At 43.8% G+C, this 18,689-nt stretch overlaps 1 protein-coding gene across 1 annotated transcript in view; it reads left to right on the top strand.

Annotated features, from left to right (window-relative positions):
- LOC141139438 (uncharacterized) overlaps nucleotides 1–18,689 on the top strand; it is a 50,674-nt gene that overhangs the window by 15,734 nt on the left and 16,251 nt on the right. Inside the window, exons 3-8 of the mRNA XM_073625513.1 lie at nucleotides 1,661–1,726; nucleotides 5,169–5,243; nucleotides 13,620–13,688; nucleotides 13,781–13,863; nucleotides 16,719–16,827; nucleotides 16,990–17,107. Coding sequence (XP_073481614.1) covers nucleotides 1,661–1,726; nucleotides 5,169–5,243; nucleotides 13,620–13,688; nucleotides 13,781–13,863; nucleotides 16,719–16,827; nucleotides 16,990–17,107 — 520 coding nt within the window. The remainder of the gene's footprint in view (nucleotides 1–1,660; nucleotides 1,727–5,168; nucleotides 5,244–13,619; nucleotides 13,689–13,780; nucleotides 13,864–16,718; nucleotides 16,828–16,989; nucleotides 17,108–18,689) is intronic.

Raw genomic sequence — 18,689 nt, 5'->3', positions numbered from 1 at the left:
GGGTTGAGGTCAGGACTCTGTGCAGGCCAGTCAAGTTCCTCCACCCCAAACTCGCTCATCCATGTCTTTACAGACCTTGCTTTGTGCACTGGTGCGCAGTCACGTTGGAACAGGAAAGGGCCATCCCCGAACTGTTTCCACAACGTTGGTAGCATGAAATTGACCAAAATGTCTTGGTATGCTAACGCCTTAAGAGTTCCCTTCACTGTAACTAAGGGGCCAAGCCCAACCCCTTAAAGACAACCCCACACCATAATCCCCCCCTCCACCAAATGATTTGGACCAGTGTACAAAGCAAGGTCCAAAAGGACATGGATGGGTGTGGTTGGGGTGGAGGAACTAGACTGGCCTGTACAGAGTCCTGACCTCAACCTGATAGAATACCTTTGGGATGAATTAGAGCAGAGACTGCGAGCCAGGCCTTCTCGTCCAACATCAGTGCCTGGCCTCACAAGTGCGCTTTTGGAAGATTGGCCAAACATTCCCATAGACACACTCCTAAACCTTGTGGACAGCCTGCCCTGAAAAGTTGAAGCTGTTATAGCTGCAAAGGGTGGGCCAACTCAATATTGAACCCTACGGACTAAGACTGGGATGCCATTAAAGTTCATGTGCATGTAAAGGCAGGTGATGCCAGAATCATGGCTGCAACTGTGGCCCTGTCCCAGTATCAAAATTTGCAGTCGGAAATTGATTTTCCTGTAGAAGGGATCTGCGTGGCACTATAGGCACCCAATCACTTTTAAAGGGCAAAAGTGGGCCCTTCTCCCACCACCGCCATTCCTGGGCTCTCCAGTGTGATCGGAACTAGTGAGGATTTGGGGAGAAACCCATGCCATTTTTTTTAAATATCCCCGCCCTTATACTTACAGAGCTGGGGATTCTCGACAATGTAAGTGAATGGGCCAGGGACTTCAGTGTCTGTTAAGGACTCAGTGTTGCCTGCTTCCACTGGCCTTCTTAATAACCATTGGCAGCTATTGCCCTGTCAAGGGTAATAGCGAAAATAATACTGCTACTATGCATGATGTTTGACTCCTACCACCTCTAAATGCCCAAACAACCAAAATTCAGTTTGAACTTGTGTTTGGACAGATCCTTGAGCTCTTACTTAATGACAACCCATGCATGGTGATCTTTTTCTGCCACTCTGACTATTGACAGTAGGCTGGTCAGCTGATGAATGCCAGCTGTCTGACATTGACCATCTTTATTCACTGACGTCACATGGGATTCCAATGGGAAAATTGATGATATAAAACAAGCCTTAGGCACCAATGATGTTTATGGCTCCCAGAGCAGGAAATTGTCAATTAGCTGCGATAGTAATAACGCCACTAAATGAATGCAGTAGCAGCAGGTAGTTCGGGCAGACCATTTAGTTTGCCTGATTCATGAACAGCAAGAGTTCAGGGTGAACTCTGCACCTCCCCAAACTTGAACTTAAATCCCAACAAATCGATGATTGAAATAGAAAGGTACCTAATAATTGCTTAACAATACACAACAAACTGTGTGCCAATTACATGTTATATCATTTTATTAACAAAACTGGTGTTTTCCGTTAAACTTTATTGGGTATAAAACATACTAAACATCGTTATCTGAAAAATGAATGCACTTTAAGGCTGTCCTAATAGTAATATAATATCCCTCTTAGGTGACATAGTGGATTCAGCAACTGCTACCGAAAACACCAATGCCAAGTTACCATCTACTACAAAAGGTACTGAGATTCAATAAAACCTTACTGTTTGTAAGATGCAGATATTATCTACAGAACCATTGCTAAGTAAGAAATGTTAATTGTTAGAATTGGCATAGTGAGGTGGTTTATTCACTAGATACAAAAACAGTAACTAACAGATTAAACACTCTACCATATTGTGAGAAATCTCAGACAAATGTGGTTATCAATATAAGGATAAAAATGGCAAGAAATTCCATCCTGCACAATTTGCAGGAGAGGGTGCTTTGTAAAAGCTAAATCTAGGGTAATAATATATGTTAGCCCTACAATCATTAAAGCAATTTGAACAGAAACACAAATAGGCAAAATGACTTATACAGGTGGTTTGAAATTTGGCCGGTCCAACGGGGACCGATCCATGTGTAGCTGCTCCTGCTTGACAGAAGTCTAATGACTTGCTCCTATATCTGGTTTTTAGCATGTGCACCACATCTCAATTTACTCCAATGGAAAGGCCATCCGGCTTTGGGGTTAATGATAGACAGCCTTTTTTATAGGAATGTATGAATATTACAGTACGGTTACGTCTACATACCCAGGTCAAGCTCTCTCTCTCTCTCAAGCTACCTGTGGATTTGGCCATAGACAAACTGGAGCAGACAGGGGGTCAGGGAACCCACCCATTCCTTCCCTGACTACATTCCAAAGCCTTCATAGACAGGGATCCAACTCTTGTCAAATGCAAACTTCCTCTGGAATCCTACCACCCTGGTTGGACAGTACCATTTCTTTGCCTTTTTATGACTGCTTGTCATAATATATAATTACAAACTATAGATAGAAAACATTTTTATATATTAAAGCACGGTATTTATATTTACAGTATCTGATCCCTTTAATGTGCATCCAAATTATAACTAAAGACTATACACTCCCTATAAAGATCAGATATAACACCACCCCCAAACAACATCTAAACTTGACTTTCAAGGTTTATAAAATAACCTGCTTTAATCCTCTGACTTGTTTTGTAACATGAAGCTCACTGGTGACTCAAAGTATCCCTATTCCAGCAGCACCTTACAATGTGGTTGCTAAAAACAAACAGGTGAAGTCTAGGTTAATGATTGTCCATGCCGCAGGTTCAGATTTCAGCTGCACCGCATTCCTGACATTTCACTGCTATAAAGTCTCAAAGGTTAATGAGAGTAACTAAACAGTAAATAACATTAATTATGACTAAACACATACAACTTGGAACTGAGTACAACTTACTCTGCTCACAAAGGAGAACATTTGGAATTTAAGTAATACTATTATTTGGGAAAGTTTTTGAAGTGAAAGCTTTTAAAAAGTGTATTTGCAACGGTGTATTTTTCAGGGTAAAGTTTTCACTTTACTTGATTGACTAACAAAGAGCAAGACCTCGCTATTGTTTTGTCCACAAAATACATTACATTGGAAAATGATTACCTATAAAGCTAAGCTTTTAGAATATACTGTATATAATATAAATATATAGATCTATATATATATATATAGAACACTACTGTTCAGCCATATTATTATGACCACCCACCATAATCTGTTGAGGGGTCAAGGAGAGGCATGGACGCCACTAGACCTCTGGAGGTATGTTGTGGTATCTTGCACCAAGCCATTAGTAGCAGATCCTTCAAGTCCTGTAAATTGCAAGATGAGGCCTCCATGATCTGGACTTGCTTTACCAGCACATCCCACAGATACTCAATAGGATTGAGACCTGGAGAATTTGGAGGCCAATTCTACACCTCAAATGAATTGTTGTATTTCTCAAACCATTCTTCATCAATTCATCAGACCAGGCCATCCTCTTCCATTGCTCTGTGGACTAGTATAGTATATATATACTGTATATGTAGTCTATACATTATATACCAGCAGCCGCCAACCAGGGGTCCATGAGAAAATTTTGGTGGTCCTCAGGGGTCCTGCTGCAATTCAACATTGTGGCAGATGTATACTGCCCAATGTTATTTCTAGTGTTGTTCTCAAAGCGCACTGACAATCAATACTGTCAGCGCACATTGATACCTGATGCCTCCTCTGTAAATCCGGATACTGGGAACTCAGAGGGAGGCGCCAGGAGTAGTGCAGAGCACGGGAGGTGAAAAAGGAGGAGACCTCTAATGGCAGCACTGATCATAGACTGTGGGAGGGCACACAGAGCTTGAGCACATGGCTGGATAAGGAGGTGAGATCCAATGATGAGTCTGTGTAGGGCAGCAGTGTAATGCAGAGTGCAGGGAGCAGAGAACCGGAGCATTGTGTGTATAAGACAGCAATGTGATCCAAGGGGAGGGGGGCAGAGAGCCAGAGTATTGTGTGCATAAAGCAGCAATGTGATCCAGGGGGAGGGGGCAGAGAACCAGAGCATTGTGTGTATAAAGCAGCAATGTGATCCAGTAGGAGGGGGCAGAGAACCAGAGCATTGTGTGTATAAAGCAGCAATGTGATCCAGGGGGAGGGGGCAGAGAACCAGAGCATTGTGTGTATAAAGCAGCAATGTGATCCAGGGGAGGGGGACAGAGAGCCAGAGCATTGTGTGTATAAAGCAGCAATGTGATCCAGGGGGAGGGGGCAGAGAAATAGAGCATTGTGTGTATAAAGCAGCAATGTGATCCAGGGGGAGGGGGCAGAGAACCAGAGCATTGTGTGTATAAAGCAGCAATGTGATCCAGGGGGAGGGGGCAGAGAACCAGAGCATTGTGTGTATAAAGCAGCAATGTGATCCAGGGGGAGGGGGGCAGAGAGCCAGAGCATTGTGTGTATAAGGCAGCAATGTGATCCAAGGGGAGGGGGCAGAGAGCCAGGGCATTGTGTGTATAAGGCAGCAATGTGATCCAGGGGGAGGGGGCAGAGAACCAGAGCATTGTGTGTATAAAGCAGCAATGTGATCCAGGGGAGGGGGACAGAGAGCCAGAGCATTGTGTGTATAAAGCAGCAATGTGATCCAGGGGGAGGGGGCAGAGAAATAGAGCATTGTGTGTATAAAGCAGCAATGTGATCCAGGGGGAGGGGGCAGAGAACCAGAGCATTGTGTGTATAAAGCAGCAATGTGATCCAGGGGGAGGGGGCAGAGAGCCAGAGCATTGTGTGTATAAAGCAACAATGTGATCGGGGGGGGGGGGGGAGAGAGCCAGGGCATTGTGTGTATAAGGCAGCAATGTGATTCAGGGGGAGGGGGGCAGAGAGCCAGGGCATTGTGTGTATAAAGCAGCAATATAATCCAGGGGGAGGGGGGCAGAGAGCCAGAGCATTATGTGTATAAGGCATGTAAAATTTATGTTTTGCTGTCCACAGGATTCCAAATTGTAAGTTTAGTGGTCCGTGAGGCCTAAACGGTTGATGTGCACTGGTATATACTGTATGTAGACGCACACACAGTTTAACTAATAAAGTTTGAAGCTACTTGTAATAAATTTTATTTTTATTACAGTTAAAGTTGAGAATGAGATGACAATTACCGATCAAGAAATACAGAGTCAAGGAAATAAACCAGTCCCAGATTTAAGTAAGTTACTTACTTATTGCAATTCATTTAGCATTATTGTTGGTTGTGCACATATTAGCTTTTCATCATGTTTTCTATCCTAGTGATTTTCTATCAAATTTATATTTATCTTGGGATTCCAGTGATGATATTGCTGCACTTGTCCTATTTCTGACACCTGTCGTGGACATTTTTTAATTAAATGGTGGATAATGCAACATACTAGCGCTAAAGTCCAGGAAGTCTTTGAGATAAAAGCAAAAAGGCAAAGTTTGTTATAATAGAAGTTCCACAAAAAATGGATATGGTCTTGCGGTGTTTTAGATAATCTTTAAATTTTCTATGGATTGCCAAGGAAGGTGTTAACTTGGTGTGGTGTGCACTGTGCCATGCTGCCCCATCCACCAGCGGCAAAAAACTGACAGCTGCAAGATACAAAGAAAGAGACAGAGGGCACCGGCCCCTGGTGCAAAACCGTTTAATAGATAGAGATACAAAGTAACAAAGAAACACTAAATACTCACAAGCTTTCAAGCTCTAGACCCCAATCTGGGATTACAAAACCCAGAGAAAGCTGAAAACACAGTTTTCTCCTCTCACAATAAACATGTCAAGGACTTGCACTCTGCATTAAACTTTGTGTCATTCCTATATCAATTTCCATAGTGGCAGGGCCTCACACTATCACACTTTAAAGTAAATCTGTACCCAGGCTTTGCACACTCAAATATTTATGAATTCTAAACAAGCAGTACGGAAATGAGGAGAAAAATGCTAAAGTGTGAATGTGGGCTAAAGCTTGCACTGCTGAGCTGGATGTGCTGTCCAGGTGGAGTGAAGCTGAATTCTGCATTGGAGCACCAGAGAGAATTTTTTTTTCTGCGTTCCAAAGAGCAAGGTGATGCCTGAACACTGCAAGAAGTCTAGTGGCTCATCAAGTGAGTGTAGAGCTGCAGTTGCTTAAAGCTGAAAAAAATACATGGTGCCCTTCCAGCTTAAAGGTTCTTTTTTTGTATGGCTATAAGTAGGGTTTTTGCTGCTATTCAGTCTGTCCTAATATACAAAATGTTCGTCCCAGCTTAAAGGTCCTTTCTGAATGAGTGGAAACAGTTTTTGGGGTATCCTGTGACCCTAACTATTTCTCTTGAGAGAGCTCAGCTTGAGCCTGAATACACTCTCTAAACTGTTCCAGAGAGACTGGCGCCCATCTGTTCACTTCACTACATATAAAGAATCCTACCCTGCAATTAAGTGTTCACCTGACCTCTGGAATTTCCTTTATTACCTCTGGGGGTTGATATAATATATACTGTGTATATATATATATATATATATATATATATATATATATATATATATATATTACTGTATATTACCAAAAGTATTGGGACCCCTGCCTTTACACGCACATGAACTTTAATGACATCCCAGTCTTAGTCCGTAGGGTTCAATATTGAGTTGGCCCACCCTTTGCAGCTATAAGAGCTTGAACTCGTCTGGGGAGGCTGTCCACAAGGTTTAGGAGCAGGTCTATGGGAATGTTTGACCATTCTTCCAGAAGCGCATTTATGAGGTCAGGCACTGATGTGGAAGAGAAGGCCTGGCTCGCAGTCTCCGCTCTAAATCATCCCAAAGGTGTTCTATTGGGTTGAGGCCAGAACTCTGTGCCGGCCAGTGAAGTTCCTCCACCCCAAACTTGCTCTTCCATGTCTTTATCCCAGATAGAAAGCAATTGAGCTGCAAGTTTGAAAATGACTTGCTAAGCTATTGCTAGACTAGCCAAGCTTTACAAGTTTGTTGCACAATTGCAGCAAGTCCGCATTGCATAACTCCAGATGAACTCTCTTTGCAAACATTCTGCAATTCTTATGCAAATTTTGGTTCAGTTATGTTGTGCAATAGTCATCCCACTACAGGGATCACTGTGGCTGAATTTTCATGCTGTAGACTTGCAGAGCTCTTGCTGTAGACTCACCACTGCAACTATGCTCTTGCTAGAGACTTCCTATGCAAATTTGCTACAAATTAGAAAAGTGTCAACTAGAACTTGTGCTTCAAGTGCTCTGCAAGTGTACAACATGCCAATGAAAATGTACAGCAAGTTAACAGACATACAATTCAAGACTGCCACAAATTTGTGGCAAGTTATCCTTGCTATCTGGGATGGACCTTGCACTGGTCCAATTAATTTGGTGGAGGGGGGATTATGGTGTGGGGTTTTTTTTCAGGGGTTGGGCTTGGCCCCTTAGTTCTAGTGAAGGGAACTCTTAAGGAGTCCATAACAAGACATTTTGGACAATTTCATGCTCCCAACTTTGTGGGAATAATTTGGGGATGGCTCCTTCCTGTTCCAACATGACTGTGCACCAGTGCACAAACAAAGTCCATAAAGACAAGAATGAGTGAGTTTGGGTTGGAGGAACTTGACTGGCCTGCACAGAGTCCTGACCTCAACCCAAAAGAACACCTTTGGGATGAAATAGACATTGAACCCTACGGACTAAGACTGGGATGCCATTAAAGTTCATGTGCATGCAAGGGCAGACATCCCAATACTTTTGGTAATAAATATATATATATGCATGGTGGACAGTGGTTGAGGCGGTATTTATAGTCCTGTGCGTAATTCATAGTTCAGAAAGTTTACAAAGTTCAGACATTCAGAAGTGTTTCTAGGGACTCTGGGTCAGGGCTGCTGGATGTAAACAGACTTTACATCAGACTACTTCCAATCCCTTTACATCGAGCCACCTCTGATTCCAGATCTGGATGGACTATGAGGCAGGCAGATGTAAACAGACACACATTCATGTAATCTGCCTGTCCCTCTTCATATATTTGCATGGAGTTTCGGGTCAGGTCTGCCTCAAAAACTGATAGGTTTGCTGGCAGCAGCAAACATCTATACAGTCTCAGTATTCTCAGCAGCAATTAGGCTATCAGATTGATGGCCAGTATCTGAATTCTTGGTCCCAGTGTCCTTACAGTCAGCCCGTGCAGCCCAATTTCACTGTAAAACAGCTGTTTTGATTTAGTACTCCTTATAGTCAGCAACAGCAACTGGGCTCTCTCACTCAGCAGCAAATAGCTTCTCAGTTTTACGATCATCATCAGATTTCTCTGTCCATGTCCTCCAGTAAGCCTGTACAGCCCAATTTAATTCACCAACAGCAGTCTCCATCATTTTTACCGTATGTACAGCAATAGCAGCTGGGTTCCCCCACCAGTTTGCAAAGTCATGATCCACAGTACTCAACTTTTTCGAGGAAAGGATCATCCTCATCCTCTACAGCAGGGGTGCCCAACCTTTTGAGGAGCAAGGGCCACTTTACCGACTTGCTAACCGGTCGCGGGCCACAATGAGCGTAAAGGGGGGATGGCAGGTCTGTGTCCACTCTGCATATGTAGAGCAGACACGGATGCAACCCGCTCTACCCTAAGGGTCCTCAGATCCGCCCAGACAGAAGGATTGCATCTAGGCGGGTGTAAACGGACACATAGTAGGTTACACATACCTCCCAACTTTTGAACTTCAGAATGAGGGACAATTCAGGGAGTAAGTGAGCTGGGAACGCGTGTAATGGCAAAATGTGGGTGTGGCCAAAGTCTTAATGGTGGGAGGGGCCTAAGGGGTGTGGTTAAACAAAACCCAGCTATCTCACCAATGCCCCCATCTCTCCCTAATGCCCCTAGTTCTCACTAATGCCCCCAGCTCTCTCACCATTGCCCCCAGCTCTCACTAATGCCCCCCAGCTCTCTCACCAATGCCCCCCAACTCTCTCACTAATGCTCCCCAGCTCTCTCACCAATTTCCCCTTCTTTCTTACTAATGCCCCCCCACAGCTCTCTCACCAATTTCCCCTTCTTTCTTACTAATGCCCCCCCAGCTCTCTCACAAATCCCACCCTCCTCTCTTACTAATGCCCCCCCCCAGCTCTCTGACCAATCCCCCTCTCTCTTACTAATGCCCCCCCAACTCTCTCACCAATTTTCCCTTCTTTCTTACTAATGCCCCCCCAGCTCTTTCACCAATTCCCCCCTCCCCTCTTACTAATGCCCCCCAATTCTCTCAGCAATCTCCCCTTCTTTGTTACTAATGCCCCCCAGCCCTCTCGTACTAATGACCTCCCAGCTCCCTCACAAATTCCCCCCTCCTCTCTTACTAATGTCCTACAGCTCTTTCACCAATTCCCCCTCCTCTCTTACTAATGCCCCCCCCAGCTCTCTCACCAATTCCCCTTCTTTCTTACTAATGCCTCCCAGCTCTCTGACCAATCCCCCTCCTCTCTTACTAATGCCCCCCCTGCTCTCTGACCAATTCCCCCTCTCTATTACTAATGCCCCCTCCCCAGCTCTCTGACCAATTCCCACCTCCTCTCTTACTAATGCCCCCCAGCTCTCTGACCAATTCCCCCCTCCTCTCTTACTAATGCCCCCCCCCAGCTCTTTGACCAATCACCCCTCTCTTACTAATGCCCCCCAGCTCTCTGACCAATTCCCCCCTTCCTCCCTTACTAATGCCCCCCAGCTCTCTGATCAACCCCCCTCCTCTCTTACTAATGCCCCCCAGTTCTCTGACAAATCCCCCCTCCTCTCTTACTAATGCCCCCCCCCCCCCCCAGCTCTCTGACCAATCCTCCTACTCCTCTTTTACTAATGCCTCCCAGCTCTCTGACTAATCCCCCCTCCTCTCTTTCTAATGCCCCCCCAGCTTTCTGACCAATCCCCCCTCTTACTAATGCCCCCCCAGCTCTCTCACAAACTCATCCCTCCTCTAGTGCCCCATCCAGCTCTCAGAAATGCAGATTAATGTGAATCCCTGTGCTTTTTTAGGCACAGTGCTGTGTGTCAGGACTGTAGCATGGAGCCGAGGAGGAATTTCAAAGCACTTCACTAGGCTCCATGCTACAGTCCTGAAAGGCAGGGAAAGACACCTCAATGCAATGCAGACACCTGCCAGCAATGCAGGCAGTTGTGGCGCCAGGACCCAGGGCACCCACCAGCAAATGTGGGCCATGTCCCCCCTGAGTGCTTGGCGCTAACACACAGAAGCACGTGGAGTGCTTCCGTGTGAGAAAGTTCAGTTCCTCTTACCTTTCAGGAGCACTGACAGTCAGAATCAGTGCAGTTGAGATGCGGCAGGGATCTGGGCCACTGGCAGATGGGATTGGGGCTCCTGAGAGACATGATGGGGAGCGCAGAGAGCTCAGATGGGGACCGCTGAGAGGCAGGATCGAGAGCCGAAAGGGGGGCGGAGCTGAGAAGTGGCCTGCAAATGATGTCATCAATTGCTGGGACGCCGGCGATCCTAACAATTGGTGACTGTATTGAGGAGGGGGGGAAGAGCAGAGATTTCTGACCAGATATTCTCCCAAAAATCCTCACTTGGTGCTGTGTGTGAGAACACACATTGCACCCATTGCAGATACCACTGGAGTGGAGCCCAGGGCTGGAACTTGTTCCAGCCCTGGGTTCCAGGACTCCAGCCCCACATCCGTTGGACCCCGGGATTACAAATCGCAGGAAGGTCCCACGGAATCTGGGACGGTTCGGAGGTATGGGTTACATAGTTACATAGTAGGTGAGGTTGAAAAAAGACACAAATCCATCAAGTCCAACCTGTGTGTGTGATTATATGTCAGTATTACATTGTATATCCCTGTATGTTGCGGTCGTTCAGGTGCTTATCTAATAGTTTCTTGGGAGGAGGGAATTCCACATCCTTGCCGCTCTTACAGTAAAGAACCCTCTACGTAGTTTAAGGTTAAACTTCTTTTCTTCTAATTTTAATGAGTGGCCACGAGTCTTGTTAAACTCCCTTCTGCGAAAAAGTTTTATCCCTATTGTGGGGTCACCAATATGGTATATGTATATTGAAATCATATCCCCTCTCAAGCGTCTCTTCTCCAGAGAGAATAAGTTCAGTGCTCACAACCTTTCCTCATATCTAATATCCTCCAGACCCTTTATAAGCTTTGTTGCCCTTCTTTGTACTCGCTCCATTTCCAGTACATCTGGAGTACACACTGGTGCCCAGAACTGGACAGCATACTCTAGGTGCAGCTGGACCAGAGTCTTGTAGAGTGGGATAATTATCGTTTTATCTCTGGAGTTGATCCCCTTTTTAATGCATGCCAATATTCTGTTTGCTTTGTTAGCAGCAGATTGGCATTACATGCCATTGCTGAGCCTATCATCTACTACGAGTCCGTTTACATCTGCCGCTCTATAGACGTGAACGGAGAGTCAGTTTGAGTCCACCTGAAAAAAAGACAGACGGACCCGATTGGACCGATCATGTGAATGGGGCCTAAGGCTGCTTTCACACTGATGCACAGCGGTTTACCTGCTCCTCAACTGACCTCAATCTTCACTTCTTCCTCAGGATTCCTGCAGCTGGCTGGTACTGCTGACAGATGCTGGTACTGCTGGTTGGTACTGCTGACTGGTATTGCAGGCTAGTACTGCTGGCGGGTACTGGTACTGCTGGTGGGTACTGCTGACTGGCACTGCTGGTTAGTACTGCTGGTGGGTACTGGTACTGCTGGCTGGTACTGATACTGGTGGCTGGTACCGCTGGCTGGTACTGGTACTGCTGGTTTATACTGCTGGCTGGTACTGATGACTGGTATGGATGGTGGGTACTGGTACTGCTGGCGGGTACTTCTGGCTGGTACTGGTACTGCTGGTTTATACTGCTGACTGGTACTGATGACTGGTATGGATGGTGGGTACTGCTGGCGGGTACTTCTGGCTGGTACTTATAATGCTAGTTTATACTGCTGGCTGGTACTGATGATACAGATAGGGTGATCAGCAATATTGGGGTTCCACAGGGGACAGTTCTCTCTCCCTTTCTTTTTACTGACTACACCACTGGTTTTAGCTGCCAGACAGAGTCTTGCCATCTTCAGAAGTTTTCTGATGACTCTGCGGTAGTGGGATGTATCCGGAATGGGGAAGAGACTGAGTACAGAGCTGTGGTGGAGAACTTTGTCACATGGTGTGAGGCTAATCATCTGAACCAAAATGTGACAAAGACAAAGGAGCTGTTTGTGGATTTCAGAAAGAGGAAGCCACCAGTGACCCCAATCTCCATCCAAGGAGTAGATGTGACGATAGTAGAGAGTTACAAGTATCTGAAGGTGCACATAGCTAATAAGCTGGACTGGAGCAAGAACACTGAGGTGCTCTATAGGAATGGCCAGAGCCGCCTCTACTTTTTGAGGAGACTGTGGTCCTTTAACATCTGCCGGACGAAGCTGAAGATATTTTCTGAGTCTATGGTGGCCATCGCTCTCCTGTATGCAGTGGTATGCTGGGTAAGCAGGCTTAGGGTGTCCAACACCAACAGACTCAACAAACTGATTCACAAGGCCAGTGATGTCGTTGGATTGGAGGTGGAGTCTTTTACAACAGTGTTGGAGAGGAGAATGTTGTTCAAATTATGTTCAATCTTGGACAACTCCTCCCACCCACTTCACAATACACTGGTCAGTCTGCGGAGTACCATCAGTGACAGATTGTTATACCAACAATGCACCACAGAGACACAGGAAATCATTTTTGCCTGTGGCGATCAAGATACAGTATATAATTCTTTTCTGTGAGGGCTGTAGGTGAAGATTTAATTCTGGTTTATGATCAGGATTTTGTGTTGTTTTTATAGTATGTTGGTATTGTGTTGATTATTATTTGGGTGGTGTTAGAGAAAGTGGTGTATTATTTGTATTTGGTAGTTTAACTGTCAGTTATTTTAATTTGTGTTATTTATTCTATGTTGTATTTTAATTGTATAGATGTTTAATTTGTAGTATAGTTTTCATTTTGTTATTTGGTGTTAATGGCTGTTATTGGTAATTTTGTTATGCTTTTGCATCTTGTTCAGTTTATTGTTGTGATCTTGTGTTGTCTTTGTTAAGTGTGTCTTTGTTGTAACAAGTTCCCGATTTCCCTTTGGGATTAATAAAGTATTCTGTAGTAAAACCTGATCGGACAGCCTGCGTGAAAAGGTCCCTAGAAACCCGCATTCTTTGACATCCCTTTGCATGGATAGCACTCTGAGAAAATATTTAAATAGCAATGAAATTCTCAGTGCATTAAACCCTGGGGATGCAATAATCAATGCCAGACCTGCCTATGGTTTGACCTCAGGACAGAGTGAATTTTATTGAAGATAAATGGCTAATTTTGGCTTAAGCAGTAATAACTTATTGTGTATCAGTGTTTAAGGAAACTGGATTTTTTTTCTTTAGCTAAGTATATACTTTTGATGGCTGTCAGACATAAGCCAGAGAAATATTTCACTTTTGTTTGATGTGTGCATATAATATAATAATAAATGTCATATTATGACATTAAAATCAACTTCTAATATAACATGCATTTCTTATACAGCACTGAGTCTGAAGAATAAGAATACCTCTCAACACAAGCAGAAGCAAGAAAAACATTCTACAACATACAGTAAGAAAAACATTTTACATATATAAGCATAGTCAGTAACATATGTCATGGTTTCTCATGTGATAATTATATAATGTTCTTTTTGTAAATAGGTTACCCCTGGGATAAAAATAATCTCAAGTCTTTGCAGGTGGATCTGAAAAACTTTGAAAAGCTGGACGTTCATGCTGCAAAGGTACAAATCAATAGATTCATATTTTTATTGCAAAGTACATTTATGGACATATGAAAGTAGAAATAGGTAAAACAAAAAGTTGGGGATATCACCATATGGATCAGTTTAAAAATGAAATGCACAAAAAATATGTTTTGCAAATAATTTGTAATTTAATTTCTGGGTATAAACATTTTCAAATGGCAGTTGCGGAATTGACTACCAGACAGTGCTCAGTTAAAGTATAAGTAAGGGCAAACCCTTTTTTTGAGTCGAGATGGATTACAACCCCTGTCAGTTTTTATTGCTGCCTGTGCCCCCATTAGGGAGATTCACCCTTTCAATTTACCATCATTATTGAAAGTGAAAATAAAAGAAAAACCCACATTTTGGGTTGTCCCCAGAAAAGTAATAGAGGGGAAATCTTCCAATAGGGTGGGGGTCCTCAAAAAATTCCCTTAATTTACTGGGATTTACTCTCACTTACTGTTTGGCTATAGGACAGGAAGTGAAGGGAAATCTCTGCAATGGGACACAGATGGTGGAAAAAAAAATCTTACAGGGGTTATTACAACGTAGGCAGCGCCAACCCAGCCCCACGATCCACCATGTTCCATCATGCGTTCCAGCAAGTGTGCAAGCTAACATCAAACTGCCACTTCCAATCAGAATGACTGGACGCGCTTGCTTCACATCCACCTGTGGGCCTCCGTAGCCACCTTACTTCACTTCCGATCAGATGTTTAGAGGATGGACATTAAACATCAGACTGCTACACGCTGACGAACCACACCAGTGTCTATCCATCAGCTGATACCAGCGTCTAACTACAGGCTGAATCTCGAGGAGAACGGACTCTAATTACTACGGCTCTCTTAGCCATGATCTTGTAGTGGTGAGAGCCTCCAGGCAACTTACATTCACAACCCTCTCTGTTCCCCCCTCAACATTCTGTTAATACCCAGTGAACTTATTCCATCATTGAGCATTGTTTTGACATGCCATACTGGTACAAGGAACTGTGTAGTTCACGCATGCATACATAGTATGCCATACAGCCAGTTTATCCTCTTATGTCCGGCTCAATTTGTCTCATGCCCACTCAGTCATACTACCACTGGTACTCTCTACACTATAACTACACAAGTCTGATACATGGACATGCAGTATGTGTAGTTAGCGACTACTGATTACTCAGGATCAAGAGAAAGCACTGCCCCTTTTTCTTTGCTAGCAGCATCATTCCCTTCATAGCTGGTCCTTGCATGTGTGTGTATGAGTGGGGCCCTGTGGTTGGCGTCATATTGTGACAACATTGTCATTTTTTTCTGTATGTGTTTTTATTATTGGGTACACTGGGGGGATGGTTCCACTGCTATGTTTATTCAATATTTGTAGTGGTCATATTTTACACTTGTAAACTCAATAAAGCTATTTTTCAATTTGACATTCCGTGGCTGATCCTCCTTACAGCTCTCCTCTGGGACATCACTTTGTTCCATTGCTCTTTTCTTTACATTTTGACTTTTTTGAGCTTTGGAGGTATCCCGTCTCACTGACGAATTGGTGATTATCAGTAACATTTGTTGCTATTGGCAACCCAGGAAAGTGGATTCCGTGTTTGTTTTTAATCTAAATTATTACCCTCTCTTACTCTATCCAAAAAAAAAATAAAAGTTTTGCCGATAATTCTACTTTAAACAGTAATAAAAACTTGAAAATCTAACCCTCCCAACTTTACCCAAAATGAAAACAATAGTTTTACCTTAAGATATACTTTAAAGTGGATGTAAACCTGATTCATGAAATTTGATCTAAGCACATATATTTTTAGTGTTTTCTTATCTCTGTTCGTAGCCCTAAAACCCATGTCTTTCTGCTGTTTCGTTACTCTTTTATCAGCATGATAACTTCTGACAAGTTCTCCGACAACCGACATAAAACCAGCCTGAAACTTGTGTCGGGGTGGGTGCTATAAATAGATTAGCAGAGAGCTGGTCTAGTCACAGCACAGCTCTGCACATTCCTTCCTTCCTTTGCCTATGTGAAGGGGGGATGTGCCTTTCCTCCAATCAGCTGTCACACAGTGTATGCCAAGAATCCACACCCAGTGCTGAACAGGAAGAAAAAATATCAAACAATTTGTTCACTTTCTAAAGAATATAGCAAGCTGAAGACAGCAGATATACATGTAAAACGTAAAACGTAAAAAGGAGGATTTGTTTCATCTCTGTGTATCATCTGAGGCTGTTCACTTCACTGGGTATATGTGAGGGTTTACATCCACTTTAAGTGAATTATGTTATTATATTATTAAGTGTCTGCCTAGGGGGTTAATTTTGCCCTTTTTTTTTAATAATGGCTCTGCTCATCTCCACTATGCTAGGAAATTTTACCTTAAGTTAGTGAATGTCTAATCTGCTGGTTTCCATCTTTTAGTCAAGTGTAAGAAAAAACATGGGATTAATTTACTAAAGGCAAATAGACTTCACTTTGCAAGATAAATTGCACTCTGCAAGGGAGGTGATGCTCTGCTGACTTCTATCATCCAATCATGTGCAAGCAAAACATTTTATTTTTCCTTGCACATGATCGGGTATTCTTACAAAGTGTAGCTTGACCACAATCACTAAACGCTGGAAAAATTATCTTGCAGAGTGCAAAGTGAACAGTGGATTTGTTTTTAGTACATTAACCCTACTGTCCTTTTTTTATTTTCTTTGCACGTGATTAGGTATTCTTTGCAAGATGACATTTTCACTGCATTCACTAAGGTAAGGGACAATTCCCTTGCAAAGTGAACAACTTTTTTGCTCTTAGTAAATTAACCCATATTAGTTAATTCTTTTACTTATGTTGTCTACGTCTGACACTAGGTCAATGCCAATGGGACACTTGAACAATTAGTGAAAGAACTTACCCTTGAAGCTAACACAGAGCTGGAGAAAACAAGAGTTTTTTGGATTTGGATCTGCCATCATATTGGTACGTGGGAGGGAAAAAAATACTTCATTTTCCATTGGAAATGAATCGTGATAGCTATAGAATTTTTCTTATTTAATAAATAACATTTACCAAAATTGTTAAGCTTGAATCCATACATAAAATGTGTGTCTGACATATATCTCTTCTCTCTGATTCTCTCAGAGTATGACACAGCAGGATTAAAGAATAAAGCTCTGGTATCACCTGACCCAGATGTTGTCCTACAAACCAGGAAAGGGACCTCTTCTGGGTACTGCTCACTGTTTGAACGCATGTGCAGGTGATGTATACTAACTATGTGACCATCTTTGTTAGATCTACTGTATGTGTATTCCTTATGTTAATATGTAAATTACCTTCATTGGTCTTTTAAAAGGTATGCTTAACTATATACAACTTTAGATATTTATAAGCTCAAAACATTTTTTTCTGTTGCAGGATGACATTTTAAAGTTATTACTGCCTTAAAGGATTAGTATTGCCTAATAAGAAAGCCCAGCAATGCCTTCATGATTGTTTGTGTAGTGCATCCCCTTCAGGGCTGTAAGTAACTGGAATCCCCCACCCTGCACAACGAGTCACACTGAATTTCCACAGGCACTCCAGAGTCTAAGAACAGCCTGTGACTTTCTTTTTTTTGTTTATTGAGAGATAATACTTGGATAGGGATGGGAGTTTATGGAATGCCCACTTGACTTCAAACAAACTTCAGGGACAACTCCTCCTATATACAGTCCTATATACAGCTCCTCTTCTTCTTCTAGCACTCATCTGCTTGCAGAACCTAGCTATGTCACCCTGTAGTAATTTTGTAGCAAGGGCCCATTACGGTCAGGGACTCGCAGCCCGTATCGCTGAAAAACACAGGGTAACACAGCTCACACTTTCCTAGTACTTCCTTTCTGTGGCCACTGATCCCAGCACCACCTCTTCAGGCACTGCCAACCCACCTGGCTGTAGAGGCCCTTTTCACTAGCCCTCCAGGATAAATTCTCTCCACAGTCCTCTAAACTGACATTCTCTCCACAGTCCTCCAGACTGACACGCACCAGCTCATCTGGCTGACTCTCTGAGAACTCCTGGATGTTCTGACCTGCTCCCGCTGTCCTCTTTCCCTGCTTTCGTGCTTCCAGGAAGGGTTTCCTGTGTGTTATGGCAGGATCCTTCCAACACCTGAGCCCCAGACCTGATGTCACCCCCCTAGACTGGAGGGCACCCTGCGACCTGGGAAAAGTGTGTGTGCCGCTCAGGCTCGATAGGGAGGGGGCATGTAGCTAGAGTGCTGAGAGAGGATGGAGCCCATTTTGGCTCCTACAAGAGTTCAAGGAAAGAAGGGTGACCCTGGAAATTGCACATTTATAGTGTCCTACTACGATGAATGGAGTGGCAACCTCAGCCTGGACTCCGACAAGGCCACACCCCAAATGCATTTCACTCCGCCCCCACAGAAGTTACCAAAATTTTACATATTTGATTAATGATGGAAAAAAATGACTCAACTAGTTAAGATGATGCAGAGGTGAATGACTAAGCTCCGGGGGGGGCGGAGTGAAACACATTGGGGGCATGGTCTGGTCAGAGTCCAGTCTGAGGTCGCCACTCCATTCATCGTAGTAGGACACCATAGATGAACGACGTCCAGGGGTCATTCTTCTTTTCTTGAAATAGGGGGTGCCCTGCGAGGGCCTCCGACAGCCTCCTTAGCACTCCATCTCCATCTTCCATGGACTGCCCCAGCTGGCATGGCTCATACCTATTTATGAGGTGGCCTGTCCCCTTCCAGCCCCTTTTTGCTGGGAATTGATTGAGGACCTCATAAAAACGGCAGCCCCTTTTCACTCCCACCCTCCAGTTCTGAAAGT

This window comes from Aquarana catesbeiana, linkage group LG04 (assembly GCF_042186555.1).
Source record: "Aquarana catesbeiana isolate 2022-GZ linkage group LG04, ASM4218655v1, whole genome shotgun sequence".
Taxonomy (NCBI): domain Eukaryota; kingdom Metazoa; phylum Chordata; class Amphibia; order Anura; family Ranidae; genus Aquarana; species Aquarana catesbeiana.
The sequence above is the reverse complement of the archived record's forward strand: the minus strand, read 5'-3'. Positions and strand labels throughout refer to the sequence as shown.